At 50.5% G+C, this 27,211-nt stretch overlaps 11 protein-coding genes across 11 annotated transcripts; 7 read left to right on the top strand and 4 right to left on the bottom strand.

Annotated features, from left to right (window-relative positions):
- The first annotated feature begins 35 nt into the window (after positions 1-35).
- PV10_02597 (uncharacterized protein) lies at positions 36-2,665 on the top strand. Its single transcript, XM_016366932.1, has 6 exons — positions 36-428; positions 492-505; positions 573-717; positions 775-789; positions 851-1,372; positions 1,424-2,665. The coding sequence occupies exons 1-6, from the start codon at positions 282-284 to the stop codon at positions 2,279-2,281; spliced, it is 1,701 nt and encodes a 566-aa protein (XP_016226450.1). The 5' UTR covers positions 36-281; the 3' UTR covers positions 2,282-2,665.
- PV10_02598 (uncharacterized protein) lies at positions 2,464-4,188 on the bottom strand. Its single transcript, XM_016366933.1, has 3 exons — positions 3,978-4,188; positions 3,817-3,902; positions 2,464-3,753 (listed from the first exon to the last, which is right to left on the bottom strand). Exons 1-3 carry the CDS (start codon positions 4,077-4,079, stop codon positions 3,225-3,227), a joined length of 717 nt encoding a protein of 238 aa, XP_016226451.1. The 5' UTR covers positions 4,080-4,188; the 3' UTR covers positions 2,464-3,224.
- Positions 4,189-4,384: 196 nt separating this feature from the next.
- On the top strand, positions 4,385-6,457 carry PV10_02599 (uncharacterized protein). Its single transcript, XM_016366934.1, has 2 exons — positions 4,385-5,912; positions 5,971-6,457. The coding sequence occupies exons 1-2, from the start codon at positions 4,638-4,640 to the stop codon at positions 6,232-6,234; spliced, it is 1,539 nt and encodes a 512-aa protein (XP_016226452.1). The 5' UTR covers positions 4,385-4,637; the 3' UTR covers positions 6,235-6,457.
- A 183-nt stretch (positions 6,458-6,640) lies between these two features.
- Positions 6,641-7,673, top strand: PV10_02600 (uncharacterized protein). Its single transcript, XM_016366935.1, has one exon. The coding sequence runs from the start codon at positions 6,671-6,673 to the stop codon at positions 7,592-7,594; it is 924 nt and encodes a 307-aa protein (XP_016226453.1). The 5' UTR covers positions 6,641-6,670; the 3' UTR covers positions 7,595-7,673.
- PV10_02601 (uncharacterized protein) lies at positions 7,658-9,211 on the bottom strand. Its single transcript, XM_016366936.1, has one exon. The coding sequence runs from the start codon at positions 9,066-9,068 to the stop codon at positions 7,671-7,673; it is 1,398 nt and encodes a 465-aa protein (XP_016226454.1). The 5' UTR covers positions 9,069-9,211; the 3' UTR covers positions 7,658-7,670.
- Positions 9,212-9,595: 384 nt separating this feature from the next.
- PV10_02602 (uncharacterized protein) lies at positions 9,596-12,420 on the top strand. Its single transcript, XM_016366937.1, has 3 exons — positions 9,596-9,674; positions 9,728-9,936; positions 9,994-12,420. Exons 1-3 carry the CDS (start codon positions 9,654-9,656, stop codon positions 12,323-12,325), a joined length of 2,562 nt encoding a protein of 853 aa, XP_016226455.1. The 5' UTR covers positions 9,596-9,653; the 3' UTR covers positions 12,326-12,420.
- Positions 12,421-12,791: 371 nt separating this feature from the next.
- On the top strand, positions 12,792-15,447 carry PV10_02603 (uncharacterized protein; the record flags this gene model as incomplete). The annotated part of the gene is made up of 3 exons (XM_016366938.1): positions 12,792-13,207; positions 13,252-14,109; positions 14,163-15,447. 3 exons carry the CDS (start codon positions 12,792-12,794, stop codon positions 15,445-15,447), a joined length of 2,559 nt encoding a protein of 852 aa, XP_016226456.1.
- A 150-nt stretch (positions 15,448-15,597) lies between these two features.
- Positions 15,598-17,397, top strand: PV10_02604 (uncharacterized protein; the record flags this gene model as incomplete). The annotated part of the gene is made up of 1 exon (XM_016366939.1): positions 15,598-17,397. One exon carries the CDS (start codon positions 15,598-15,600, stop codon positions 17,395-17,397), a length of 1,800 nt encoding a protein of 599 aa, XP_016226457.1.
- Positions 17,398-17,614: 217 nt separating this feature from the next.
- On the bottom strand, positions 17,615-20,522 carry PV10_02605 (uncharacterized protein). Its single transcript, XM_016366940.1, has 6 exons — positions 19,900-20,522; positions 19,645-19,841; positions 19,254-19,550; positions 18,976-19,185; positions 18,283-18,814; positions 17,615-18,224 (listed from the first exon to the last, which is right to left on the bottom strand). Exons 1-6 carry the CDS (start codon positions 20,437-20,439, stop codon positions 18,072-18,074), a joined length of 1,929 nt encoding a protein of 642 aa, XP_016226458.1. The 5' UTR covers positions 20,440-20,522; the 3' UTR covers positions 17,615-18,071.
- Positions 20,523-23,202: 2,680 nt separating this feature from the next.
- On the bottom strand, positions 23,203-25,082 carry PV10_02606 (uncharacterized protein). The gene is made up of 2 exons (XM_016366941.1): positions 24,843-25,082; positions 23,203-24,789 (listed from the first exon to the last, which is right to left on the bottom strand). The coding sequence occupies exons 1-2, from the start codon at positions 25,026-25,028 to the stop codon at positions 23,389-23,391; spliced, it is 1,587 nt and encodes a 528-aa protein (XP_016226459.1). The 5' UTR covers positions 25,029-25,082; the 3' UTR covers positions 23,203-23,388.
- A 275-nt stretch (positions 25,083-25,357) lies between these two features.
- Positions 25,358-27,205, top strand: PV10_02607 (uncharacterized protein). Its single transcript, XM_016366942.1, has one exon. The coding sequence runs from the start codon at positions 25,736-25,738 to the stop codon at positions 27,080-27,082; it is 1,347 nt and encodes a 448-aa protein (XP_016226460.1). The 5' UTR covers positions 25,358-25,735; the 3' UTR covers positions 27,083-27,205.
- The last annotated feature ends 6 nt before the right edge of the window (positions 27,206-27,211 follow it).

Consider the following 27,211-nt stretch of genomic DNA (forward strand, 5'->3'; position numbering starts at 1 on the left):
CACCAACAATCCTGAAACTCCAAACCCTCCAATACATCAGATATTCATCTTCACTTGCTGATCCTCTGCTGATCTCGATCCATCATCCTCATCCCTCCCTTCGCTTATAGACTCACGAGCCCCCAACATAGATTCACAACTCGCCTCCAATTTTCTCGACTCTATTCTTTGAATCAAGCGTGCTGCGCTTCTCCCAATCTCTTATGTGGCACATTCCACTCCAACTCCCCCCCTCCGCCTGATCTGCCGCATCGCTTTAGACCGCTCTGATCTGTTCAACCATGGCCTATTCCAATCCTCGGGACTCGGTCTTCAACAAGCCAAAGCCTGTCGTTACCCTTCCCGCCGGAATCCTCGACGGCATCACCCAGTCCGCCCAGCCCTACCCAATCCCTCAAGGACGGAAGTTTGAATATGGCACCGCAGGGGTGAGTTCAGCCCCATTACTCTCAAGCCTGACCTCTAGAAGCCGCTGACTCATTTTGCTACAGTTTCGCATGAAAGCGTTCGTCCTCCCTTCCACCAACCCCAACCCGTCTCTTTCCAGGGTACACTGACAAGATATGAAATAGCAATGCTGGCTTGGATCACGTCATTTACACTGTTGGTCTCATTGCAGCTCTGCGGTCAAAGAAGCGCAATGCCACCGTTGGTATCATGATCACAGCTAGCCACAATCCTGCTGAGGATAATGGGGTCAAGTTGGTGGACCCTCTGGTACGTTGTCCCCTGCCAACGCTGTCGACACTGGCTGGCTGACAAGTTCTACAACAGGGTGACATGCTTGAGGTAATACCAGTCGCATTCAGCCCCATTGACGAAAACAAGACAACTGACCTAGTCACTCTAGCAATCTTGGGAGGCTTATGCCACGACACTCGCCAACACTCCCAACGATCAGTTAGCAAAGGCATACGAACAACTAACCAACGACCTCCTAGTTGATGAAATTCGCCAACTCCATGAACGGCCTGCCAAGGTCGTCTTTGCCCGCGACACCCGCGCTTCCGGTCCTTACCTTACCACGGCTCTGAAAGCTGCCCTGGAGGCCGCAGGGGTCGAGTACAAGGACTATGGCATCTTCACTACCCCACAGCTTCATTACGTCGTGCGCTGTATCAATACTTTGAATTCGCCGTACGAGTTTGGTGAGCCAACCGAAGAGGGCTATTACAAGAAGACGGCAAATGCCTTCAAAACAATCATGCACGGTCGCTCCATCAATGGTTCCGTCACAGTAGACTGTGCCAATGGTGTTGGTGGTCCCAAGTTGAGGGAGCTGATCAAATACCTTCCTAGTGCCAAGGATGGTGGCATCGACATCAAGGTCGTCAACGATGACGTGGTCAAGCCCGAGGCGCTCAACCTTGATGTAGGTATTCCAGGATCACATCTTGTCGGTTTCTAGCTAATCAATTATTAGTGTGGAGCAGATTATGTCAAGACCAAACAGCGCGCGCCTCCAACCTCAAAGGCTCAACCTGGGGATCGATGCGCCTCCTTGGATGGAGATGCTGATCGTCTCGTCTACTACTATACTGATGAAAATCAGACTTTCCACCTGCTCGACGGTGATCGGATTGCTACCCTTGCTGCGGTCTTTCTCGCCGACATCGTCCGGATTGCCGGTATCGACCAGAAAATCAAGATGGGCATCGTACAGACGGCTTACGCCAACGGAGCTTCTACTGAATATGTGGAAAAGGTGCTCAAATTGCCCGTCACCTGCACTCCTACCGGCGTCAAGCATCTCCATCATGCTGCGGCTCGATATGATATTGGTATCTATTTTGAGGCTAATGGACACGGAACCATTCTCTTCTCCGACAATGCCATCAAGATCATCAAGGAATCGGAGCCCAAGTCGCCAGGCCAGAAACATGCCCTTGAATCTCTTCGTGCCTCAATCGATCTCATCAACCAAGCGGTGGGAGACGCTATCTCCGATCTCCTCTTCGCCGAGGTCGTTCTCGCTCATAAATCATGGACACCCGAGAATTGGCTCAACACCTACATCGACTTGCCCAACCGCTTGGTTCGAGTAGAAGTACAAGACCGATCCATTTTCAAAGCCACTGACGCTGAACGAAAGTTGGAATCTCCGAAGGGAGCACAAGAAGAAATCGACAAACTCTGTCAGCTATACGTCAAGGGACGATCTTTTGCTCGAGCATCAGGAACGGAGGATGCCGTGCGGGTGTATGCAGAGGCACATTCCAAAATCGAGGCGGAGAAACTGGCCAGCCAAGTGGCAGAAGTCGTCCGAAAATACGGTACTTAGAAGGTGATGGAACGACTTCGGTCTTCACGGTCTGTGGCCAATCGACGGGTTTCTCGTAACAACGGCAAGGTTCTCAGCCACTTGCCGGTGAGAAAACCACGGTGCCGATCACGCTGAACAATCTACACGGAAGGCTAGAGGTTTATGAATTCACGATGAATCCGGGGTTCGAAGACAATGGGAGGGCTTCTTATAAAAACAGTACCAAAAGCACGGTGAATAGCCAGAGCATCAGACATGAGGGCATGAAGGTATGAATGAAGTCATGGAGGAAACGTGCGATGGTTGGCATAGCGACTGGCGCATCATCAGATACTAGTTAGGATAGGTCAGATCTCTCATCTCTCGATTTCTCTCTCTCCTCTCCGCCCCGACATGGATGTGTGAGAGGATCAAAAGAGGTCTCTTCTTTTTGACTGGCCCAATGGTTTCCTTGTAGCGTTCGGCTCGGTCTTTTGCCGAGTCCACATTGACATTAGAGTCCGGAGGATCAGCCATGGTGAACACCCGTTCGTGCCTCTAACCGCATGTTCCTTTCCCTGTTTTCCGTCTCCGTCCATACAGATGGGACGGAGGAGATGATAGACTTGGCCAGGGGTATTGTACTACCACTCGAGAAGAGAGACTCAGTCCTGAAACTGCAGTCTTGCCCAGGCGGTCGTCGCGTCAACGCATTCATACAGAAATGCCCATGACTGAAGCCCTCGTGAGTTTCCATATCGGCGCTGCCAGACCTTGTCCAGTAACGAACATCATATGGCATGATTTGAAATTCTGTGATTGTTTCGGATCCCCATACTCAGACAGATATTCTTTTTAGACCACTACCGCCGACATCCCCCGGACGCCTCGCTGATGATGATAACAGGTAATAGTTTGTGTGTGTTTGTGTCTGTTTTTATTGCATGATCCATATACGGGTCTTCCGACACAGTCCGCCATTTCAAAAAACCCACCGATAACTGGCATATCGACCGGCAGTTTCACTCTTCCGGATAATCTTGACCACGTTTCCACGTTTGAGACCCAAGTACCGCGAGACCGGGTCGTGGAACTGAATGCGGGGCAACTGCGTCTCTTTCAGGCGGTAACGATCCAAAAGCACTTTCTTCTCCTCGGCGCTCAGTAACACGTGTTTGGGCACCAGTTCGTGTCTGGTGATGTTGACCAGAAGGTCCTGTTCTTGGAAATGTTCGGCGGTGATGCCGCGTTCTGCTAAAGGTTCAAAGGCGCGCAGAGCAGCAGCTGTGACGGGGCCAATGGTGATGAAGATTCCTGTTGTCATCTTGTTGCTGTCGAGATGCTGAGCAAAGGCCCGCAGATGTTTGATACCGATGGTCGTCTCGGGGCTGAATTCGACCCAGATGGGGCCTGCTGTCGTCTGTGGCTCGGGGTTGGCCTTGGTCCGTCGTGGTGTGTCTCGCGCAATCATCTCAGGAGTTGGGTAGGCTTGGAGTTTCATCAGGCGTCGTCTGTAAGGAGGAGGTCATTGTTAGTGGTCTAGGTGAGGGGAGGAGAGGTGGAAAACAACATACTCTGCATGTCCGGTCTGCTGGTCGCCAAACTTGCGCTGGAACTCGTCGCGCGAGATGGTGAGTTCGGAGCTAGCGATGTTGTAGCCCTGAGAGAACAGGAAAAACCGTGTTAGGATCGCATTCTCCATTTGTCTTGTGTTGGTGTTGGGAAGATTCCTTACCCTGTCTAGTAACATCTCCAGCACCGTCCGCCATGTTCGCCAGAGTCTGGTGACTTCTCTTTCTGCCTCGGCGGACAATCTAGGTCGCTCTTCGAGATCCATACTATGGGGAGGACAAGGGCGAGATGGATAGGATGGAGTATATCAAGGAGATTTGGGCGTATGCGAAGAGACAAAGTCACCCAACCTGGCCAGAGTCGCAAGACAAAAGATGAACAAAGTCAAAAGCCGCAGCCAAAAGTTTAGGCTTGGCAGATATTTGGCAGAGTTTTTGTCTGACTCAGGCTGACCCAGGGTTTCAGTGGTTAATGACTGGAATCGGGTTAATTGAATCAAGTCTGACCCAGAATATTGTATCCACGGAATACTTTCTCCACAACTGCGTTAATTGTCGACATTCACCAAACGTTCGACATTCAGAGTCAAAGTGACAACCTCTCTTCTCGACTCCTTGTCAGTGACTCGAGACTCGAAACTCTCATACTCTCATCCCCTGCTTCACTTTACCTCTCTATTCTCAGCTTATATCCTTCCGTCATGCACTCATAGCATGGACACATCAATTTAAATTCGACCACTTAATTCATCCAATTACTGCCGTCATCTGTCCCCCGGTATCTCAGCCTTGGTTGCATTCGTAATTGCCCAATCTATTCAATAATGGCCGACACTGCTCCTCCCCCTTCCGCCGATGCGGGCGGCAAGACTCGTCCTGAGAAGCCTGACGAGGCCAAATACAAGGCCGACCTCGCCAAGGCCGAAAAGGATCACGAAGCAATTCAAGCTCGATTCAACGCTGCCCGGACCAAGCTTGACAGCGCCCGTGGCGGCAAATCCACTCCTGCCAACGATCGTTTCAAGGCTCTCGTCGACGAACAAAAGGGAATCCGTCAAAAGCAGTCGGAGAACAAGAACTCCAAGCGGGAGCAACAGGACAAATTCAACAAGAACGACAGTGAGATCAAGAAGTTGATCAACGACCAAAAGGAGACCCGTGCCCGATTGGGATTCAAGAGTGCCGATGATCTCGAAGCCAAGGTCGCTTCCATCGAGCGCCAGATCGAATCCGGAACTCTAAAAGTTGTGGAAGAGAAGAAGGCCCTGGTCGAGATTCGTGAGATCCGCAAGCAAAAGCCAAAATTTGCCGAACTGGAACAACTTCAGAGACAGATTGATGAAAAGAAGAGTGAAAATGCTGAGCTCAAGAAGACGTTTGACAACCCTGAGTCTCGTGCCTTGGCGCAGAAGTACGAGGATAACCAGAAAGAGCTCGATGCAATCAAGGCTGCTCGTGAGGACACCAACAAGAACTATGACACTTTGAAGGCCGAGCGGGAGAAACTCTACCAGGAGCAACAGACCGCATGGACCAATATCAAGAAGGTCAAGGATGAATACTATGCTGCCCGAAAGGCGTTCAAGGAATACGAGGATCAACTGTATCAACAGCGCCGTGAACGTCAAAAGGCCGAGCGCGAATCCTATGAAAAGGAGAAGCGTCGCCGTATCGCAGAACAAAAGTTGGAGGAGGCCGGGGAACCAGCCTATCTGGAACAGATCCGCACTGCCGAGGGATTGATCCGCTACTTTGACCCTTCTTACACCACAGAGGAGGGTGACAAAGGCCCCGGTCAATATGCTGCCAGTGCTCAACGAACAATTGACGACTCTGGATTCAAGGGCATGAAGGTGGTCAAGAAGGTCGATGAGGATTTCTTCGCTGGATCTGGTGGCAAAAAGAAGGGCAAAGGCAAGAAAGGAGGAGCAGCCGGTGCCGAATCTGGCAAGCTCAACCTGAACATCGGTATCATCGAAGAACTAGCCAAGGTTGGAGTCGACCCTCCCAGCACGCAGGCCGACAACCCGGCTGTGGTGGAAAAGCTCAAGGAGAAACTGGCCACGTGGAAGAAGGATCAGGACTCGCAGACCCAGAAGGTGAGTGACTTATGTGAGCCCCGGTGATGCGCTGAGAAAGGTGCTAATGATGATGCAGAACATTGAAAAGGCCAAGAAGGAAATCGAAAAGCTTGAAAAGGAAGCCGAAGAAGCAGCAGCCGCAACCCCTGAGCCAGTTGCTTCCAAAGGTCGACGCAACCAAGCCAGGAAACCAGCCCTGAAGGAGACCGGCGTCAACGGTGGCGGACCTACCGCCGAAGCTGAGGAAGCTGCTGAAAAGGGGGCCGTAGAGGACGCGGCCAAGGATCTCAAGGAGGCAAGTCTGGAAGACAAAGAGAACGCCGCCGTAGCGACCGCTTAAACGCGAGACTACCCTGCATGTGAGGGATGGGCTTATAATGGAGATTTTGACACTGGAGGAAGGGAAGGAGAAGACTGCCAGTCGGAAGGTGGATGTTTGATTGGTGACCCTAGGGATATGGACGCAGAATTGCACCCTTGCTGAGTCCATCTGGGCAAGTGTGGGCGTGCAAGCTCCGAATTCTATCATTGTTTCACAATCCATCAAAGTGTTTCCAAGTCTATATCGATGAACGTTGATATGGTGATGTCTCTTTATGGCAAGTGCAGAAGTCACCAGTCACCTCGTTCAACACCATCGCTCTTGCCCACCTCGTAGTCAGTGATTACCCCAATTACCCCGCACTCTATCACGACTCCAATATCATATCAATCAACCTTGGATCCTTCAACGTCCCACATCAGCTCAACCACATTAATCCAGCCCTCTGCACACAATGTCCTCGTCAGTCTTTCGTCCTGGCGCTCTGGCGGTGCTCAGCGGCTCGGCTTCTGGAGTTGGTTATGCTTTTGCAGCCCAGCTTCGACGACAAGGGCTACACCTGGCCCTGCTTGACATCAACAAGGAAAGCCTGAACAAGGCGGCCTCAATTCTACAGTCTCTCGAAACCCAGGGCAACCCCAAGATCGAGACCTACGATCTAGACGTGTCGGACCATTCCTCATGGGAGAAAGTGCGCGACTCCTTGGCCACTAAATTTCCTGGAACAAACGGCATTGACTTTCTACTCCTTAATGCTGGACGTTCAGTCAAGCCTACAACGGCGCAGCCCTGGGAGGACATTGAGTACTTCCAAAAGACGCTCGACACCAACCTGTTTGGCGTCATCAACGGGCTGAGTGTCCTCCTTCCCCTAGTCCAGAAGTCGTCTGGACCCTCGGCCATTGTCCTAACGGGCAGCAAGCAAGGCATCACTAACCCACCGGGCAACCCAGCCTACAATGCCTCCAAGGCCGCGGTCAAATCTCTTGCTGAACAGCTTGCTCATAGCCTGCGAACCAAAAACAATCCCAGCTACGCTCCCCATGTGTCTGCCCATCTGCTCGTCCCCGGTTGGACTTTCACAGGCCTTAGTGGCAACCAGGGCCCCGTCTCGGACGAAGAGGCTACCAAATCCAAACCCAAGGCTGCGTGGCTAGGCAGTCAAGTGGCCGAGTATGGAATTGCCAAGATCAACGACGGCAAATTCTACATCTTGTGTCCAGACTACGACGTCGACGAGGCCCTCGACCAAGCCCGGGTTACCTGGGCCAGTGCCGATATCACCGAGGGCAGAAGTCCCTTGAGTAGATGGGATGACGAGTGGAAGGACAGAGCGGCCGATTGGATCAAGGAAGATGCGGAGAAGAGAAGAAAGTAATGGGGCCAAAGGCAACTTGCATCAAATTCAGTGTACATGATATATGTATATACAATCGACCATGCCAATTGGACTCCTATCTCATAATCTTTCGCAGTCGCACGTCAGGCGGATCCCAGACCACGTCTTTGATACTGACTCTCTGTCTGGATGGCACTTTGACGTCCATATCACCGGGCAGCCGAATCCATTCTTCGTTCTCGATCACTAACAATTCCCCTTTGCGGGCCTCCAACATGATTTCATCTGCATCATTCGACTCAGACGCTGTTCTGTCGGCAATCTCCAACCCGATTGCCTGGCGGGCACGACTCGTGACACATTGCCACAGAAGTCTGGCATCCTCGGCTGTGCCGGCTTGATAGATACCCACACCCAACGAGGCCAAAGCGATTGGGTCGCCCGAGCCCCAGGGGGTGAAAGCGTTCCCAACATTGTTCACCCCGAGACAAGCATTCAGGCCATAGTCTCTAATCATACTTGGTATTTGTAGGGTGCCTCTCTGCCTGTCGGCCGCCAAAGCCTCCTGACCATCGTCACCACTCGGTCTTCCCATCATGAAAACATCACTCGTGGGCAACCCAACAAAAAACACAGGCAATTTCGCGGTATGGATTTCCTTAGCCAACCGCTTCCACCCCTCGTTGTCAAACAGGAGCAACCGTGAGCAGTGGCCAAGTACCACAGTCTTACCCTTCTGTGCTCTGCCTACCCAATCCATTTCCTTTAGACATCTTATCACATCCCACACCCGTGCGGGCTTCGACCGATCAAGGTTGTAATCCAGATGAAAATCCAGGTGCAGTCCATATTGCAGGGCTGTCTGGACAGCAAATTGGATATTCTTCACTTGTGCAGCGTCGTCAGTCTCGACATACGGCGTCGTCCCTAACACGTGGATGTCGCCCGAGAACTGATCCAAGGCGTCGACAAGGATTTGGCGGTTTGCGTCACCATGGTCGGTGCTGAAGATCGGATCCTGGGCAAAGATGCAGATCTGCACATGTACATGCTTGGAGAAGGCAGCCTTGAGTGCAATGGCGGTTGTCAGGCACTGCAACTGAGTTACATGGTCAACCTCGACAAATGCTCGCACTGCTGTTACGCCTTGTGCCAGTGACGTTGCCAGCAGTTGCGACCCACGAAGATACAGGTCTTCAGGTGTGTACCGGCCTTTGGCTTGGCCGGTGAAGCTGAGTGCTTCTGAAAAACTGCCAGTTTGAGGTGTCAGGTCATCGTAGTTTGGGTGGTCTGCTGATGAAGAAGATGATGATGGGTGGTGCGACGAGTTGCACGTCAGGAGGTATGGTTTATCAAGATGAACGTGTGGGTGACACAACGGGGCGACAAGAAGAGATGATGGTTTGGTTGACGATGTCGATGGTCGAATGGACGTAATGGTGTTGGATGTATATTCAATATCCCACCTAGTCTTTGGATCCCTGTCTGGGAGAATGACGTTCTCGAGCTGCATGCTTGCGAGACCTGGGTTGTGTATGTTCTCATGTGCCCTCAGTTTTTGCCTTACTTGTGAGCTCCAGGTCAGTCAGTTACATGAGTTAGATATGTGTGATGGATATAGCCGTCTAGTCTTAGATGACGTCGTCAGCATCATCACTTCGAGAGAGTATCCATGTTGTGAAGCTCGTTTTTGACAGAAATTTTGGTCTGAGCAGATCTAAAGTGGTCTGGAGCACTCAAGGAGCAACAAATGAATAGTAGCATACAAGTGTCAACGTCACTAGTGTTGTGCGAGTCTGGAATCCAAACCCATGTATTTACACGTACATATCCGTCCTGATGACAGTCTCTTGCCGACGTAGCGGCCCCCTGGCATCTATGACAATCTATTGGTCTTCTATCACCAATCTAGTAAAGCGGCAACTTCACTGCCAAGCCCCGCTATTTTCTCCGCATATGGCAAAATCGAGACTCGCTGCAGTCGCAGTTGCAGGAAATTTCCCCTCATACGATCGAATTTCATTTCATGGCTTGATTGTATGTTGACTGCGCTCCATTTCGCTCGCGACCTTTGAATATCCTAATTAATTCCCTTGCAATGGGAAGAGGCGGCAAGCGAGTAAGCACTCTACCACTATGTGCATTGCTCTCATCCAACTAACATCACTTTAGGGCGGGCATGGAGGCCGTGGCCGTGGTGGTGGACAGAATCGTCCCAAGCCAGATAATCGCACCAACAAGGCCGACATCAGCCGCAACAATGAGAAATTCGAGCAATATTACAACGAGCTGGGTATAGTACCAGAAGAGTCCAGGTCCGAGTTCTGGGATGCCATGCGACGGGATCTCCCCAACAGTTTCCGCTTCACTGGGTCAAAAGCGTATGTCATTCCATCTGCTACCCATTTGCTCATAAATGGCACTAATGTTCATGTTAGACATGCTCTCGCTGTTCAAGAGCGTCTGCGCACGTTCTATATTCCTGAAATCACCGCCATCACCTACGAAGGCAAATACGTCGATGCGCCCCGTCCTGTCGAGTGGTACCCTGACCAGTTGGCTTGGTTCATGACCACTCCCAAAAATGTCATTCGAAGATTCAAGCCATTTGCCTCTTTCCAAAAGTTCCTTGTCGCTGAGACTGATGTCGGAAACATCACACGACAAGAGGTTGTGAGCATGATCCCACCTCTTCTCATGGACCTTCAACCGCACATGACTGTCTTGGATCTCTGTGCCGCACCAGGAAGCAAATCTGCCCAATTACTCGAGATGATCCATGCCGGTGAAGAAGAAAGATCAAGACAGGTCGCTGACAACACAGTCGACGAACAACAATTTACGGACGACGGTCGTTCCAGTGGACTTTTAATCGCCAATGATGTCGACTACAAGCGGGCGCATATGCTGGTCCATCAGATGAAACGATTGAGCTCGCCCAACATCATCGTGACCAACCATGACGCTACTGTATTTCCCTCGATCAAGATTTCTTCTCTCCCCGGATCAGACGGCAAGTCAAGTCCCAACCGCTATCTGAAGTTCGATCGTATATTAGCGGATGTCCCTTGTTCAGGAGATGGGACCGTGAGAAAGAACATGGAAATCTGGAAGAACTGGAGTCCAGGCAATGGCCTTGGACTACATGCTATCCAGGTTAGAATCCTGGTCCGTGCTCTACAAATGCTCAAAGTCGGCGGACGTGTCGTCTATTCAACTTGCAGCATGAACCCTGTCGAAGATGAAGCCGTCCTAGCCGAGGCAATTTCTCGGTGTGGCGGCCCTGGCCTAGTCGAGCTTCAGGAAACAAAAGACCTCCTCCCCGGCCTCAAACGTCACTCTGGCCTCAAGACATGGAACGTGATGGACAAGACTGGTAGGATCTGGAACGACTACGAGTCGGTTGTCAAGAGCAGACAAGAGACTGGAGACGACGCTTTATCGCGTTTGCAGGAGAGCATGTTCCCTCCAAAGAGCGACCTCCCTCTTGACCGAGCCATCCGTGTGTATCCTCATCTGCAGGACACGGGTGCTTTCTTCATTGCTATTCTCGAGAAGAAGTCAGAAATCCGCGCGAAACCAGAAGAGAAGTCCGGCGCAAGCCAGCAGGCTGCCAAGCCAGTGGCTGCAAAGACCAATGGCGTAGGCCAGACTTCCGAGGCAACCTCAAACGGCGAGGTGGATGCGTTTTATAATACCATGTTAGGATCTGAAAGCCCCAGCAAGAGGAAGAGAGAAGAGGACACGGATGACAACGAGTCTACCAAGAGAATCAAAGGTGACGAGCTATCTAATGAGGAAGTCAAGGAAGTGCCAGCCTCATCATTGCTGGAATCAGTTTCCAAAGCCGACTCTTCGACACCGATGACACCCCAAGCCCAGCCTCCACGAAGAAGAAATCGCGACCAACCTTTTGAAGAGCCATTTAAATACCTGTCTCCGACCATTCCAGAGCTCGATTGGATCTGGTCATTTTATAATCTCTCCTCGAGGTTCCCCCGGGATCGATTTATGGTCCGCAACCCTGAAGGAACAGCCAGCAAGAACATTTACTACACTAACGCTCTGGCCAAAGAAATCCTCCAGGAAAATGAAGGCAAGGGGTTGAAGTTTGTGCATGCCGGAGTCAAGATGTTCGTTAAACAAGATGCACCTTCTCCAGAGGTCTGTCCTTGGCGGATTCAGACCGATGGCTTGAGACTACTAGAGACCTGGGTGGGTCCAGAGCGTATTGTCACACTACAAAAGAAGGAGACACTGCGCAAACTGCTCATTGAGATGTTTCCTCGATTTGCAGGCGACGAGTACAAGAATCTCGGCGAGGTTGGCGAGCAGGTCCTCTCCAAGCCAATGGGCTGCTGCGTCTTGATCGTGGAGCCCACTGGCGAAGAAGATGGTTTGAGTGAAAGAATGGTCTTCCCTCTTTGGAAGTCGATCACGAGTCTGAATCTCATGCTGCCCAAAGAAGATAGAAGAGCAATGCTGCTCCGATTGTTCAATGATGACACCCCTCTGGTCAATCTGAGCAAAGGATGGGTAGGCCAAAAGGGGACCCAGGGCGGAGATGTCAAGCCTCTAGACCCCGACCCAGAGGTTGAGGTCGAACAAGCTGAAGAAGGCAAAAGCGAGGTCCAGAAGGATGCATCTGCGCCAGTGCGGCGCAACAGCAGCTCAGTAGAGCCAGACGTGGCGGTGGAACTACACCTCAACACTACTGCCGACAAAGAGAAGTCGGAGGATGAGGCGGATGGCGGCGTCGAGATCTCGTGAGATAAGTGTACTATCTAGACTAGAGCTGTTGGAAATCTGGATTCTCGGTCATCTCGAAACATTGTTTGCGAATAACAGTTGTTTTTCTGGTGCGGTCTACGATGGTCACGTTACATGTCAACATTAGAGAAGAAGCACGTGAAAGATATATCGCAATGTCAGTCGCCCCTTCTATTTCTGGCTTCTCGGCCCCATCCGCCCCTTCCTTCTTATTAGGGGATATAATTTCTTGGCATTGGGCTGATGCTTCACCTTCGATTCTCGTCACTCTCAACCAGACTCTCACCATCTGCTCTTTGTTCTGTCCCTACTCAGCCATAAACTTCAATTATTGCCAATATGGTCGTTGAACACATAATATAAGATGTTGATGGCTTGGCGGACCATCTGCAAACGTGGGACTTTTAAAGTTCCCATCATCTGATCCCACCCCAACACATCCCCCATTCTTGATACAACTCCAACAATGACCGACCCCCTTTCCATCGCAAGCGGGATCGCAGGCTTGGTCTCCTTGGCTGGGTTTGCAATTGGTCAATGCTACCGTTATGGATGTGGAGTCTCCAATGCTCCAGAAGAATCAAAACGCCTGGTATCTGAGGTAACTGGCTTGAGCGGGGTCCTGGTTGGTGTACAGGGTATCGTCAAGTCAAACCCCTCCCTAGGTCCAGATCTCGAACATGTTCTAGACGATTGCAGATCAATCTTACAGAGATTGACTATCCAGCTACAAAAGCACGATCCATTAAAGTCAAAGTCTTCGACATCCCGCATTGTCAATCGGATGCTATGGCCGTTGCGAAAAGGTGAGACCGAGGATTTGATAGTGGCTCTGCAGCGGCAGAAGAGTTCGTTGTCCTTGACACTCGACACTTTATCCACGTAGGTAGCCCCAGCACTAACTTTGGCTCTTCTAATGGTCCTAGCAATCTTTTACTTGACCAGACTTCTGTCCTAGACGATTTGGCCGACTCCATCGCTGACCTGTCCACTCAAGTCAAGTCTCATCATGATATTCAACAACGAACTGCAGTCTTGGATTGGCTGTCTGAGTACCAGCACGAGGCTCAATTCCAACGAGCATGCCAACTGCATTGCGACAACACCTGTAGCTGGCTGCTTCACCATCCAGGGTTTGTCGCCTGGCTTCAGACTAGGTCCTCACTGTTGTGGATGCATGGCCAAGCTGGATCAGGTAAAACAATTCTGTCCAGTTATGTCATCAACTACTTGAAAGGACAACAGACAGCCTCTTCTTTTCTGCTTGCTTATTTCTATTATGATGCCAGCACGATCGAAAGTCTGTCTCCCGAGACCTTTTTTGGTGCGATTCTCAAGCAACTATGCTCTCTGTTGCCTCAACTACCTCAGAGCATCATAGCAGCATATGAACGAGCTTCAAGAAGATCTGGTACACCCAAGCAACCGTCTCTGTCGGATCTAAGGCGTTCGCTCGAGAATGTGCTAGAAATGCAAATGCCATGCATTATTGTCATCGACGGACTGGACGAATCCCCCAACTATCGGGCGGTTTGTGATTTTCTCACCTCTATCGTGGAGTCAGGCAATTATGCACTCAAAGTCTTCATTTCGAGCCGCCCTGAAGTGGACCTACGTCGCCGATTCGCAAAGTTTCAAGAGATCCCAGTACCAGAAGACGCTATTCAGGATGATATTGGAAGATACATTGCGTACAGAATCGAACACGATGTGCGGTTAAGGCGCATGAGTCAGAATATGAAGGACTACGTGGAGCATAAACTTCGTCTTGATTGTCATGGAATGTACGTCGCCCTCCCCTTTCAATCAATGTCTACTTATACTGTTATTGTTCTAGGTTCCGCTGGGTTCAGTGCCAGCTGGATGCTATCTCTCGCTTAAGAACTGATGCAGCTCTCAAGCGGGCCTTGAGCTCTCTTCCCCAGAGTTTGGAAGGTTCTTACAGCCAAATTTTGCAAAATATCGACTCCGAAGATGTTACCTTCGCCAGGCGGACCCTGCTCTGGCTAGCTCATGCAGCAACACCACTCACGCTCCCTCAGCTCTCACAAGCGGTTATTTTGGAACCTAACTTTGTCCGCATAGATCCCGACATAGAGCTTAACGACCCAAATGATGTCCTAGAGATTTGTGGCTCTCTTGTTTCATATAACACAATATCTCGGACCGCTCGAATCGCACACCACTCAGTCCGCGAATATCTTACCGAGAGACTCACTGAAGCATCCGAGTTCTATATTCCAGCCCAAACTTCACATCGTACTATAGCAGAAGCCTGCCTGAACTATCTGTTATTGTGGGACTTCCGACGTGGCCCTCGCTCCGAAAAGGAGCTTAGGTCAGCGCTTCACAGCTATCCATTACTTCAGTATGCCGCTCAGAACTGGCCATTTCATGTTCAGTTATCTGAAGCAGAGGCCGAACTTCAACCACTGATCCTCCGCCTAATGACACCCGAGCCAACCCCAAACTTCTTCTTTTGGCTTCAAGTGGTGCTTTTTGACTCACGTCACGGATACCTACCACCCTCTAGCGAGCTCCTGCGCGCCCGGCCTTTATACTACGCAACCTCATATGGCCTCACAGAAACTGTACGTAGCCTCATCAGCGCCGGGGCCCCTTTGGACGAAAGAGCTGGACGTTATGGTGGTACTGCCATTCATGCTGCTGTGTGGAGGAAAAGACCAGAGATATTACGAATTCTTCTCGATGCAGGAGCCAACGCAATGATAAAGGACGACAATGAGCAAACTGCACCAGAGCTATCACTTTGGAATGGCCAATTGGCAATGTTCAGCATGTTCAAGGAATCAGTTGCCAAACTTATGCGATCTCTTTTGCAAGAGCGTGCGAATTTGCTGCCTATGAGTGACGAAGAAAAGCTGCTCCTACGGGATTTCGATGTTATGCAACCTCACAAAGCCAACGTGGGGGAAGATGAACCTTGGTGGGTTACTGCTAAGGTGTATAAAAAACAACCCGAGGATACGAACGTAGAGCTGAAAGAGGTAGATGGCGGATCGGACTCACAAGATGACCTGATTACGAGAGTCAAACCAACACAGGCGGACTCTGAAAAGGTGAGATCTGTTGCTGCTGGTCAACAGGTTGAACTTGGTTGAATCGAGTTCTATCCTTGGGCTTCCTGTTGCCTAGACATCACATCATATGCAGGACAGGGGTTTAAAGGACTTACCCGCGGCCAGTGTGGGGATGTCCGCCTTCGGCGATAGACCACGATCTTCCCCAGGGTTTTGAAGATTCCAAGGCTGATGTCAACAACGTCGGTCACAAGCAATAATCTGCAGAAGATGCGGCTTCAGGGGCGCAGCCTCGTTAGAGGTGCGGCGTCTGGCAAATTACTTTGGGCTGATGTCGGCCTTAGTTTCTGGGGTGGTGTTGATCCCCTCACTGGAATGATCGTGGATCACCACCACCCTCTAATGGGCGAGTGTATGGCAGGTCGAATTCTAGCCATACCATCAGGCCGAGGGTCATGCACGGGCAGTGGGATCATCTTGGAGCTCTTGATGAGAGGGTACGGACCAGCAGCATTAGTGTTTCAGCACCAGGAGGAGATCTTGTCCTTGGGCGTCATTGTTGCGTCGAGAATGTTCAATCTCTCGATCCCAGTCCTCTTGCTGTCTCCAAATGATTTCGCATCGCTGAGGGAATGGAAGACCGCATGCGTGAAAAACAACATTGTCTCCAGAGCCGACCTCACCTCAAGCATTGAGCCTGAACTTCCGGCGCACGAGAAGAATCTCCCAACGGTGAGCCTGAGCTCAAAGGATCAGGATATGCTCGTTGGAAAGCACGGCCCGGCAGCGAAATCAGCGTTTGAGATTCTACTCAAATTTGCCGAGCTGCAAGGCGCCTCTCAATTCATCGATGTTTCACAGGCTCATATCGACGCTTGCATATACACTGGCCCAAGTGGTGTCTTATTCGTACAAAAGCTACTCGACCTTGGGGCCAAATTTACTATTACCACAACCCTCAATTCAATCTCCATCGACCGTCGTCGCTGGCAGGAGATGGGCATGGACCCTACAGTCTCCGCAGAGGCTGAAAGGCTTGCTGATGCGTATATGGCGATGGGAGCTTGTATGAGCTTCACTTGCGCTCCCTACCTACGAGACAAAATCCCCGAGATGGGAGAGAACATTGGTTGGGCAGAATCAAACGCTGTGGTGTATGCAAATAGCGTACTCGGCGCCAGAACACAGAAGTATCCTGACTTCCTTGATGTCTGCATCGCCTTGACAGGACGTGCACCTCTGTCAGGATGTCATGTCGAGGAGAATCGAAAACCGTCTCTCGTTCTTCAAGTCCCTCATATCGCAGAGGCAGACGACCTATTCTACCCAGTAGCTGGCTACTTGATCGGTCAACTATCTGGACCCAACATCCCTTTGATTATCGGTCTGGAGAATGCACATCCGAGTGTGTCAGACCTCAAAGCATTCGGCGCAGCATTTGCGACCACTGCTTCAGCGGCGATGTTCCACATCCGGGGGGTTACACCGGAAGCCTCAAAAGGCTCGATGGCGTCTTACCAACTTCAACTTCCACAGCCGATAGTCCTATCCAAACAAGACCTCCTCAAAACTTACAAGCAATTGAACACCGCCAAATCCGGTACAATCGACCTCATCTCCCTTGGAAGCCCACACTTCTCACTATCCGAATTCTCGACCTTAACTACCCTCATCTCTGCGCTTTCACCCAACGCCCCTTCGAGAGCCGTCATACCCGTCACGATAACTACATCACGACAGATCTATTCACAAGCCATGCATGCTGGATATATCAAGATTCTTGAAGACTTTGCCGCTACTATCGTCACAGATACATGTTGGTGTATGTTGACAGAACCTGTAGTACCGATTGGGTCGAAGACCATCATGACGAATTCGGCCAAGTATGCGCATTATGCTCCTGGTTTGGTGAACAGGTCGGTGGTTTTGGGAGGTTTGAAGGAATGTGTGGACGTTGCGGTAGGTCGGATTGATGTGTTGATGAGAGAAGTTCCTGAGTGGTTGAAACTGTCTGAGGATGTGTACGGATGAGTATTTAGAGGTATGAGATACCTCTTTACTTAACCAAACGATGACAAGACTTGACGACCATGTCGATGGATGAGTTCAATGATTTATGACGATTGAAAATACATTGATTGCACTTTCAGATTCAGATCAGATGTATGAAGATAGAGAATGAAATTGATTCTTTTCATATTAAGCTAGTTAACTATATGAAACAGCCTCACTCTAGACAGGCAGGCAGGCAGGCAGGTATCTCAGTTCAAACGATTCAAGACAACCAAAGGAGACCGACAGACATGCTCTGCACTATTCGCACACAAGAAGGAGATTTCGAAATGACAAGGAGAAAAGACCAAGGGAATAGCGTTTCGTAAGGGTTGTCATATCATCGCATAAGCTGATAGGTATATTGATAAAGGATACATATTCGACAGAGTCGTCCAGCGTCTATGTCCAATACCATAGGAGATGTAGGTGGGTATCGGAAATGATGACGGTGATGTTTGGGCAATTTTTGGATTTCGAGGATGAAGATAAGTAGAGCTTGTTGAGGCTGTTTCAGACTTTTTTGCAAACAATTAGATGTGTGTCTGTGTCTGTGTCTGTGTCCGTGGAGTGTCTTTTGGTGCAAGGGTTTGGTTTAAACACCGAGGACTAGGATGGAAACCCCTTGACCTTGAGGAGATGTTGCCACTTGTTTAACCGTGGAATTGGTACAAAGGAGCAACAGGCTCCACATCACGGCGGAGGACATGCTTGTTGATATACCAGGGAGCCTTTTGAAGGTAGTATTTGGCGTGTTCTCTGGCACCGACGCTGAAGACGTCGTCGAGTTCTTCGAGAGTGAGGTTCTGAGATCGGATGTTAGTCGCCGAAAAGGAGGCTTTGGACGAGAAAACGGATACATACCTTTGTCTCAGGCAAGAAGAAATAACACAGGAAGAAAGCCGCGAAATTCCATGCGGCGTAGAAGCCAAAAGCACCCTGAGGTTGGAAAGCGCGCACCAAGGCCAACCAAGTGAAACTGAGAATGAAGTTGAATCCCCAGCAGGTGGCGGTAGCGAAACTCATACCAACGTCTCGAATGTACAGAGGGAACGCTTCGGCTGAATAGGTGAATGGAACGGGACCTTCTCCGGGACTGTAGACAACCATGAAAAGGTAGATACCCGTGGCGACCATACCGAGACGTGTTTGACCTTCGGGGATGAAGAAGGAAAAGCCGGTGAAGAGCAAGCAGGCTCCCATGAGTGGGAAGGTCGTCAAGAGCAGGTTACGTCGGCCAAATGTATCGATTGTGTAGAGAGCGGGAATGGCGAAGAGCCAGTTGGTTACACCGGTACCGAAGGATACCAGAAGCGCCTGTCGACGGTCGAAACCAGAATCCATGAAGATCTGTGTCGAATAATATGCGATAACATTGACACCACAAAATTGCTGCCTGATGATGAGTTAGAATGCGTATTAGATAGAAATAATGAAAGGAAAAAGCGTGGTGGTGGTGGTGGGAGAAGGGAGAGAAGGGGTGGTGGTGGAAGGGGGTGGTGGAGGTTGGGGTGGGAAGTGTCACTGGGATGGTGAGTTGGGGATGCAAGCACGTACATGAACATAACGAAGAAAGAAGACTGAGCAGCGCGACGGTTACGCTTGACAAAGAAGAATTCCTTCCAGAGATTCTTTCCTTCTCGCTGAGTGGCTTCAATCTCGAGCATCTTGTAGGCGTAGTACATGTCACGTGCAGCCTGTAGTTTGGTGGTTCGAAGACGTGCGAATGATTGGAAGGCTTTGTCGAACTTGCCCTTTTCCATGTACCTGAAAAGAAGGTCGAGTCAGTCATCTTGATGTTGAGCATAGGAGGGCATGGGTGGTGGTTGACCTACCATCGAGGAGATTCTGGACAGAAATAGACCTGGCAAAGCACAACGAAGGGTGGAATAGCTGTTGAGCCAAGCATCCATCGCCATTGAGTGTATTCACCGAGGTAACTGACATCTTGGAATGCCACCGAAGCGACAAATCCCAACATGATACCAAAAGCAGTCCACATCTGCCATTGCATGGTCAAGGCGCCTCGAATGGTCTTGGGGGCTGATTCGGCTGCGTAGACGGGTGTTGTGCTGGATTTCGCGCCGACGGCAAATCCGAGAACGAATCGAGCGATCAATAGATTCCACCACCTATAAAGAAGCGAGAATTTTGGTTAGCAGGTGTTTTTATCGACCAAGGGATGGAGTTTTTGAGCATCAGAAAATTGGTTTGGGCAGGACCTACGTGTTTGCAGCAGCCATCCAGAAGGAAGCAGCAAAGGAGATGAAGCAAGAGATGAAAATGGTTCCTCGACGACCAAAAGCCTTGTTGAGGGGCGCATTGGTCCAGCAGCCGATCAGGCAAGAACACAAGTATGGAGCACCGTTCAAGAGACCTTGTTGCCATTCGTTGGTGATGTTGAATTCGTCGAAATAAAAGACCTGGATTCCCACCTTGTTAGCAGTTGTTGGATATTTCTTCCCTGTTTGGCTGTCTTACCTGGGCACCGTTGACGGCAGTTTGATCCATACCCTGGACAATGGCAGAGCCAGCACAGAGAACGACGAGAAAGTAAAGCATAAATGGTTGACTCCATCGATGTTGAATTTCATGTCGCAGAACGGCCTTTTCGTCCTCGTTGATCTGAGCAATTTGCTCGAAGCCGCCGTCTCTGTTGATGACGCGGGCCAGAAGAGCGCCCTTGCGGAATTCGTCAGCGTGGTCCTGGAGACCCTTTTCTTCAATGAAAAGGTCCACGTCTCTCAGGACGTCGGCTTCAGTCTTTCCAGCCAAAGGATTTCGCAATTGCGCCGAGACAGAGGGTTGACGGACGCGGAAACTGTTGCGGCGTCCACTGCCGCTGCTGCTTCGGCGGCCATCATCGCCGCCTTCTTTGTGGTGAGTTCGAATGTCTTCATACTTGTCTGCTGCCGTGTTGGACGAGTGTGACGACGAATCCCGACGAGGTGGAGTGATTTCGTTTGTTTCCTTTTCCGCACCGTAGTCGACGGCCTCGTTGTCAACTTTTGGAGGAGGCATGGTGGTTTTGGATGAGTATGTATGAATAGATGAGTGTATGGAAGTATAGATGGATGACAGAAGGGTTCTTGAGTCCCTGCCACGACAGGTTATGATACCAATCGATGGAGGAGCACACGAGACAAGAAATCACCCTTCCCCAGATTCCAAGAAATATGGTGAAAGGGAAATCTTTGTGCCAGCTGGGGATCAAGGGACATCTAAGTAGCTGGGGATCGTGTGGGGAGGTTAGACAGCTAGTACCTCGATGCGACACAAAATGTGGCCAGGTGCCATGTCATGCCAGACCATCTTCTGGGATGGTTGTCCGCCTCCCAGGCGAAAAGATCCCGCCATCGAAGGCCAGACGGTGGCAGGCTAGCAAAATCGAATGCAACAGGTGATGTACTGCCGCATCTGGAGCAATGGAGCAATCACAGATCGAGATTCATTGGCATACGTCAGGAATACTACGACCAAGACTGATGGAAGCATTGCAGAATCCCAGACGGTGAAGTCAATGCCCCATTGAAAGGGGCGCCGATCCAGAGTAATTTGCGACAAGCACGGCAAGACGGTAGGGAGTCCTGTGCGTGGAGACTGTAGGTGGTCCCCGATGTAGACGCTATATGTTGTGATGGCGAACAATATCCGTTAATTGAACTAAAGATCTGGAGACAGTAAGCCTTGACCTACGTATCTCAAGCAGTTGGAGCGCGACCACTGTGGATCCAAAAAGTCTTGTCATACATCATCCTAAAAACTTTGCCGAGCTTTGGTGCCGACTTGAAAGCCTTGGATGTGACGGTAGACAACTCACCAGCCCTACAAGAGGATATACTCATGTTGTTTCTTGACGAGACCTTGGCTTGCCGTGATCCTGAGGTCGTGGGACATTTGTGAGATGGGAATATTACGCGTGTCAATTGTCTCAGGCGGCCTGGGACTCAACAGTCCTCCCACTGGTGTTTTGAGGAGGCCAGACACAAGCGGGACAGATGATTGACGCATCTGGCGCGATATGAACAGCGCCAAGGCCCCAAAAGGCCAAGAATTCCACGCCGAGACTTGGCATTCAGCCTTGGTGCCAAGCATGGACCTGTGTCCCGTGGTACGCATACGCATATACATCCCTGATCGTGCATGTCGAGGCCGTCACGCAGTACTGTCGGAGTCTTGATGATGGGTTCACTTATAGATAGAGGAGTATTTCCAAGACCTGAGAGGGGTGGAAATCTCCACCCCTTCTTCACTCATGACTCGATCGAGAAGAGGACAAGCCGGAGCGCACGGCCGCTTTGAATCTTGGAACCTCCTTGGGACCTCCTTACACGGACCTGAGAAACACTTGTCCATGCTTGTCGCAGGACAAGTTCAGGCCACCAGCGACAGTTGTTGGCGCATTTCTTCATTTATTTGACCCCTCACGCCATCGACCACAGCGTCGATCTAAACAATTGACCCTGCCGTGCCTGGGCGATTTTCTGCATGCCACGATTTCTGAGGTAGGGGTTCCAAGGCCATGAAGATCAGGTCGATCATTCAACGGGACATTTGACGGCACAAAGGGGCATCCTGAAGCGAGGACGCCGGATTTGAAATCTAGACAAGCGGCAATGGTTCAAAGGCGAGACGTGACGAGACGAGATGGAGATGCATCGCACCAACGTTGTGGGTAGTTTAGTGGGATGGTCCTGTGGCTAGAATTTGTGCGCGGTTGTCGGAGATTGGACGACGTCCACGGAGAAGTCGAATAGAAGAATTTGAAGTACGCATGAGGCTCCGTTTTGTGGTTCGAGGCTTTGGGCAAGAAATGCGCCGCAAGCGACTCTGGCGGGATGTAACCTATAGTGGAGTTTGGGCTGTCGTACATACAGTACTGCGTAGACTTGACAGGCAGTAGAGGTCTCGGCTTTGCCTTCCAGTCTTTGACTTCGTGTGGGACGGAAACCTCAATTTGAAATATTGGCACGTTCGGTTGCAAGTTTGCGCCCCAATAGAGCATCGATTGAACTTGCCTTCAATTGCTGTGAGAATTGGCAAAGAGGAGAAAGATACACTAATGACTAGTGCATCTCACCATCAGATAGACAAGGCGAGATCGAATAGTCAATTGTGAAAGTCGTCGAACTTTGAGATCTCGTGCCCAAAAAGGTTGTATTTCACATGTCTGACTCCATATTTGCTGGTCATCGCCACTCCGAGGCATCAAACTGATACACTGTACAATGTCATTATCTCAGCTGACCAGCAATTTTAGGATATCCATTCCGGCCGCTCCGGCCATGCATGTTTTTGAAGCAAATAGCGTACTCCCCAGCCCGTCAGTGGAGTTGTTTGTTGGGTCACCAGCTATTATTGTCCCTATTCGCATACAATAGCTGGCCGGCCAGGGACGCCAAGCTAGATGTTCTGATCTGAGACCCTCGATCGCTTAGAATCGAACATCACTTGCCACTCTTTGCACCACGAGCTGGACTTGGTCCTGGAGCAATCATGTCTTGCTTCTGGATCAGCGTCTTGATCTTCAAATGATATGACTCGCTTCACATGGTCAACGTGGAGTGCCCCGTGCAGGCTTGGTTGGGTGTATAATCTCTAGTTGTCCTAGGAATTGAAGCACAGACATACATGTTGCACTTCTAGATTGTTGTCGGATTGCTAGTTTCGGATTACCCGTTTTGACTACTCCGTAAGCAAAGTGGACCGGGACTTCTACACCATGCAAAATGCGTGACCGTATACTCTACGGCTCAGTAAAGCTTCAGAAGCACAACGACATAGAGCTGATGTAAGTAAATAGGATGGTTCCATCGTCTCTTGAGTTGATATGATGCTTTAATATAGTTTTGTACATGTTATACAGGCTGCTAGCACCTATTGTACCAACACATTGACCGCCATATATGTCCTCCACAACCATGCCTAACTAGCCGCAGACCTAGGAGCATCTCGTGATCGTGACAAAGGTTACGACCGACTGCCTTGAACATCAGCCTCTGCCTCATTCATAATTTGACTCGGCAGTTCGCCCGGTGCCAATTGCCACGCCATGTCGACTGCACCCTGAGGATTTCCCTTGTTATACAAGAACAGACCCTGCAAGGCCGCCATGCTCGTCTGGCTGACGCGCCCAGCAGCTCCGGGGGTATCTTCAGGCGCTAGCACGCCTACCTGGCGCAATTTGTCCAGGAACCGCGTCTTTGCCTCTCCGTTGGGGTCGACATCGGTATAGAATCGGTCCCATAGTTGCTCAATCTGGTATACCGTTGCCTCACCCAGACGAACCGTCATATCGACTCGACCGGGTCGAACGAGAGCTTCATCTAGACGATCCACGTGGTTGGTCGTGAGAAAAATGATTCGTTCTTCTGCACTTCCCACTCCATCGAGAGCATTGAGTAAACCGGAGAAAGTCACATTCGCGCCTTGGTAGCCGTCAGCTTCGACTTGGCGACGGTTGGCGAACGCGGCGTCGACATCTTCTAACAGTACAAGAGTCCTTTGAGGAATGACGGTGAGGAGATGGTTCAGTCGGTCATCGGTCAGGCCTCGTTCAGACAGATTGAGCATGGCAATGTCGTAGTTCAAATGGCCTGCGACAGCCTGGATGAAACTAGACTTGCCCGTGCCTGGTGGACCATAGAGGAGATATCCACGGCGGTAGGGAATACCACGTTCGTAGTACCATTTGGAAGAAGATATGAAATCTTGGACATCGGTGACAATTCGCTCTTTCACGCCTTTGTCGAGGATGACCGAGTCTAACGGTCTCTTTGACCGCGGATGGCCGAATTTCTCCCACTTGGTACCCCATGCAGTATAGATGACTGTCTTTCCTTGAACAGATTGTGTAGCTAGATCATGAGCCTCTCGGAAAAGCGTCTCAAAGATATGGCGATGAGAATATAGGGTTGTCAAGGTAACTGTCTCCCACGGTTTACCATCCATGGAAAACTGTTTCGACTCTCGTTGTCGATTAACCAAGATCCATGCGCCATTGTAGCGAATGACATGTCGACCTGGACCAGGGATGAGGGCAAAATTTGTATGAATGGCACCGTTGGGAAGTTCGCGTTTCTCGGTCTCAATGGAGAGATGGCGCATACCCGGAGTTAGGCGTTGGAGTATAGATTCAACCACTCCCACCTTTTGACCTGCTTGGCCGTTCTTCAACACATGTTGGGCTGCTTCGCTGGATAATTTGCTTCGTTCGTGAAGGGTCATCCAATAGAGAAACCAGGGGTATGAATCGTCTCGAACACTGATTTCGACATCGACGAGGAGGCGTCGGCGCATGAGAGCTGCGCCATGACGAAGACCTCTTTGACCGAAAGCTGCGAGTGCACCTAGGCCTGCGAGACCGAATCCCTGATATCATGAGTTGAGAGTCTAGCTCGAGAAGAGGGTATAGGAGGACATACCGCAGTGAAGAAGGGATTGCTGGTCAATTGCGACAGGATACTCCCATCTCCAGAATTACCAACTGAAGTCAATTGGCGTGCAAGGTCGAGTCTTTGCTGAGCTGGATCATGTCCGACCGGTGATGGGGCTAAGTCTGTCGCAGAGAGGGTTGATGCGACTTCAGGCACCCCATTATCACCTGGCATTACCCTTGAGTAGCTCAGGCAATAGCTGGAGTTGTGTTGGCTCTAATTCAATCCGTAGGTCAACTGCTGAATTGAAGGGTCCCAGCCAGCAAAGATGTGACATGCCGTGCATGCGCAAAAGTTGAAGCCTGACACGTGACCAATATATCGGATCAATATTCGACCGACTATTGGAGCTTAGCGCAGGTTAAAGCAAGTCGATGACATAAGTCAACCAATCATCTTGCTCTGTATGCTACGATAGCCTGGCACGCCTGGCCAGCCTCGTCGGGATTTACGGCGATAGGACGATCCGCGACCATCTTTTGTCACCTCCACCACGCATCCCAGACGTCCTGATGCATTATACCCGTATCCGTGCGGAAGCCAATTCGCGATTAGTACGCCTAAACTACGTACGAAGACTTAGAATCTACTCTTACTGGTGGTGGCTTGCATCATGACCCTTTGATCCTTTTGACTGATTGAAACTACTAAACCTCTTTCATCTCTCTTACAGACAGGCAGCACTATATTCGACTCGGCGCGCGTGTACAGCAAGGATTGTTTCACGACCAGCTCTTTTTGATTCGCTCACTACAAGGGCGGTACACGAGTTTCTGATATATCCATCTCATAAGTACACCTAGAAATCAGTCTCACATCTCTATATCCTCTCCTCTCCCTCCTCTCCCTCAGCATCTCAACCTCTCTTCCCTTTCTTCCACATGCGAATCTTCCTCAGTCGCCTCTTCGCCAAAAGAGCAACCTACCAATCAGCCGCAACAGCGTCTCGAAGGACCACCGCTACTCGCACATTATCCACCGGATCCATGTCTGCAATCCTCTACGCTGCAACGGTAGCCACACCGTCCACCGCGAGCGAGCGGCCATCAGATGAAATCACAAAAGCAAAAGCATGGCACGCAAAGACCGGAGGATTTGAAAATCCCTGGGAATCATGGACTACACTTTCCGTCTGGCGCATTGTCGGCGGTATGCTTTCGAGACGGTTAAGTGGAAGAGCCAACCACCCGGACACAACACCACCGACTGTTCCAGTGACGAAACCCAGTTTTCTTGATTCTCGTACTGGACAGACGAGTCTTCGCGCCACTTGGCTTGGTCATGCGTGTTACTTGGTTGAATTCCCTTCTGGATTACGAGTTCTCTTCGATCCGGTTTTCACAGAGCGATGCTCGCCGTTTAGTTGGTTAGGGCCGAAGAGATATACTGAGATGCCATGTCAGATCAAGGATATTCCCAAGATTGACGCTGTGGTTATCTCTCATAACCACTACGATCACTTGTCTCATCCTACAATCATGGAGATTTCTGAGCTTCACCCCGAATGTCATTTCTTCGTTCCGCTAGGAAATAAGAAATGGTTTACTGCGTGCGGAATCAGTAAATGTACCGAGTTGGATTGGTGGGATGAAGTCGAATTCAACCTCAAGCCTGCTGAGGCAGCCGGTGCAGGCCAGGAAAAGACAACCGCTGCGTCAGAAATCTCAGTCACAACCAGCAGCGCCGACGAAGCAAGTCCTTCATCATCACCAGCGGGAGCCATGTCTGCCCGTATCTCGTGTCTACCCTGCCAACATACATCCAGCCGGTCCATTAACGATCGAGCGGCTACGCTATGGGCCAGCTGGTCGGTCGCTTCAGGCGGCAAATCCGTCTGGTTTGGCGGCGATACAGGATATCGTACGGTGCCTAAGTCGTCCGAGGGCGAAGATGACTGGGCTGAGCAATACTCGCATCTCCCGCATTGTCCGGCGTTTGCCGATATTGGTCGACTGCGTGGACCATTCGATCTCGGGCTGATCCCTATCGGCGCCTACATGCCGCGCTGGATCATGTCGCCCATGCATGCCAACCCGCGCGACGCTGTGGAGATTTTCCGTGACACAAAATGCCAGAAGGCCTTGGGAATGCATTGGGGGACTTGGGTCTTGACTGAGGAAGATGTGCTCGAACCACCGAGATTATTGAAGGCTGCTTTGAAACATCACGATATTGAAGAGACTGGCGTCTTTGATGTCGTTGATATTGGCGCGTCAAAGGAGTTCTGAGTTTACAGCTCTCGCAAACAAGTTTAATATCGCATTTCTGCAGCTTTGATTGTCATGAACTTGTACAAATTATTCCCATTTAGGTTAGCAAAAGAGGATGTAGATGTCGACATTAAACTCTCATCACGC

This window comes from Exophiala mesophila, assembly GCF_000836275.1.
Source record: "Exophiala mesophila strain CBS 40295 unplaced genomic scaffold supercont1.2, whole genome shotgun sequence".
In the NCBI taxonomy this organism is placed as follows: Eukaryota; Fungi; Ascomycota; class Eurotiomycetes; order Chaetothyriales; family Herpotrichiellaceae; genus Exophiala; species Exophiala mesophila.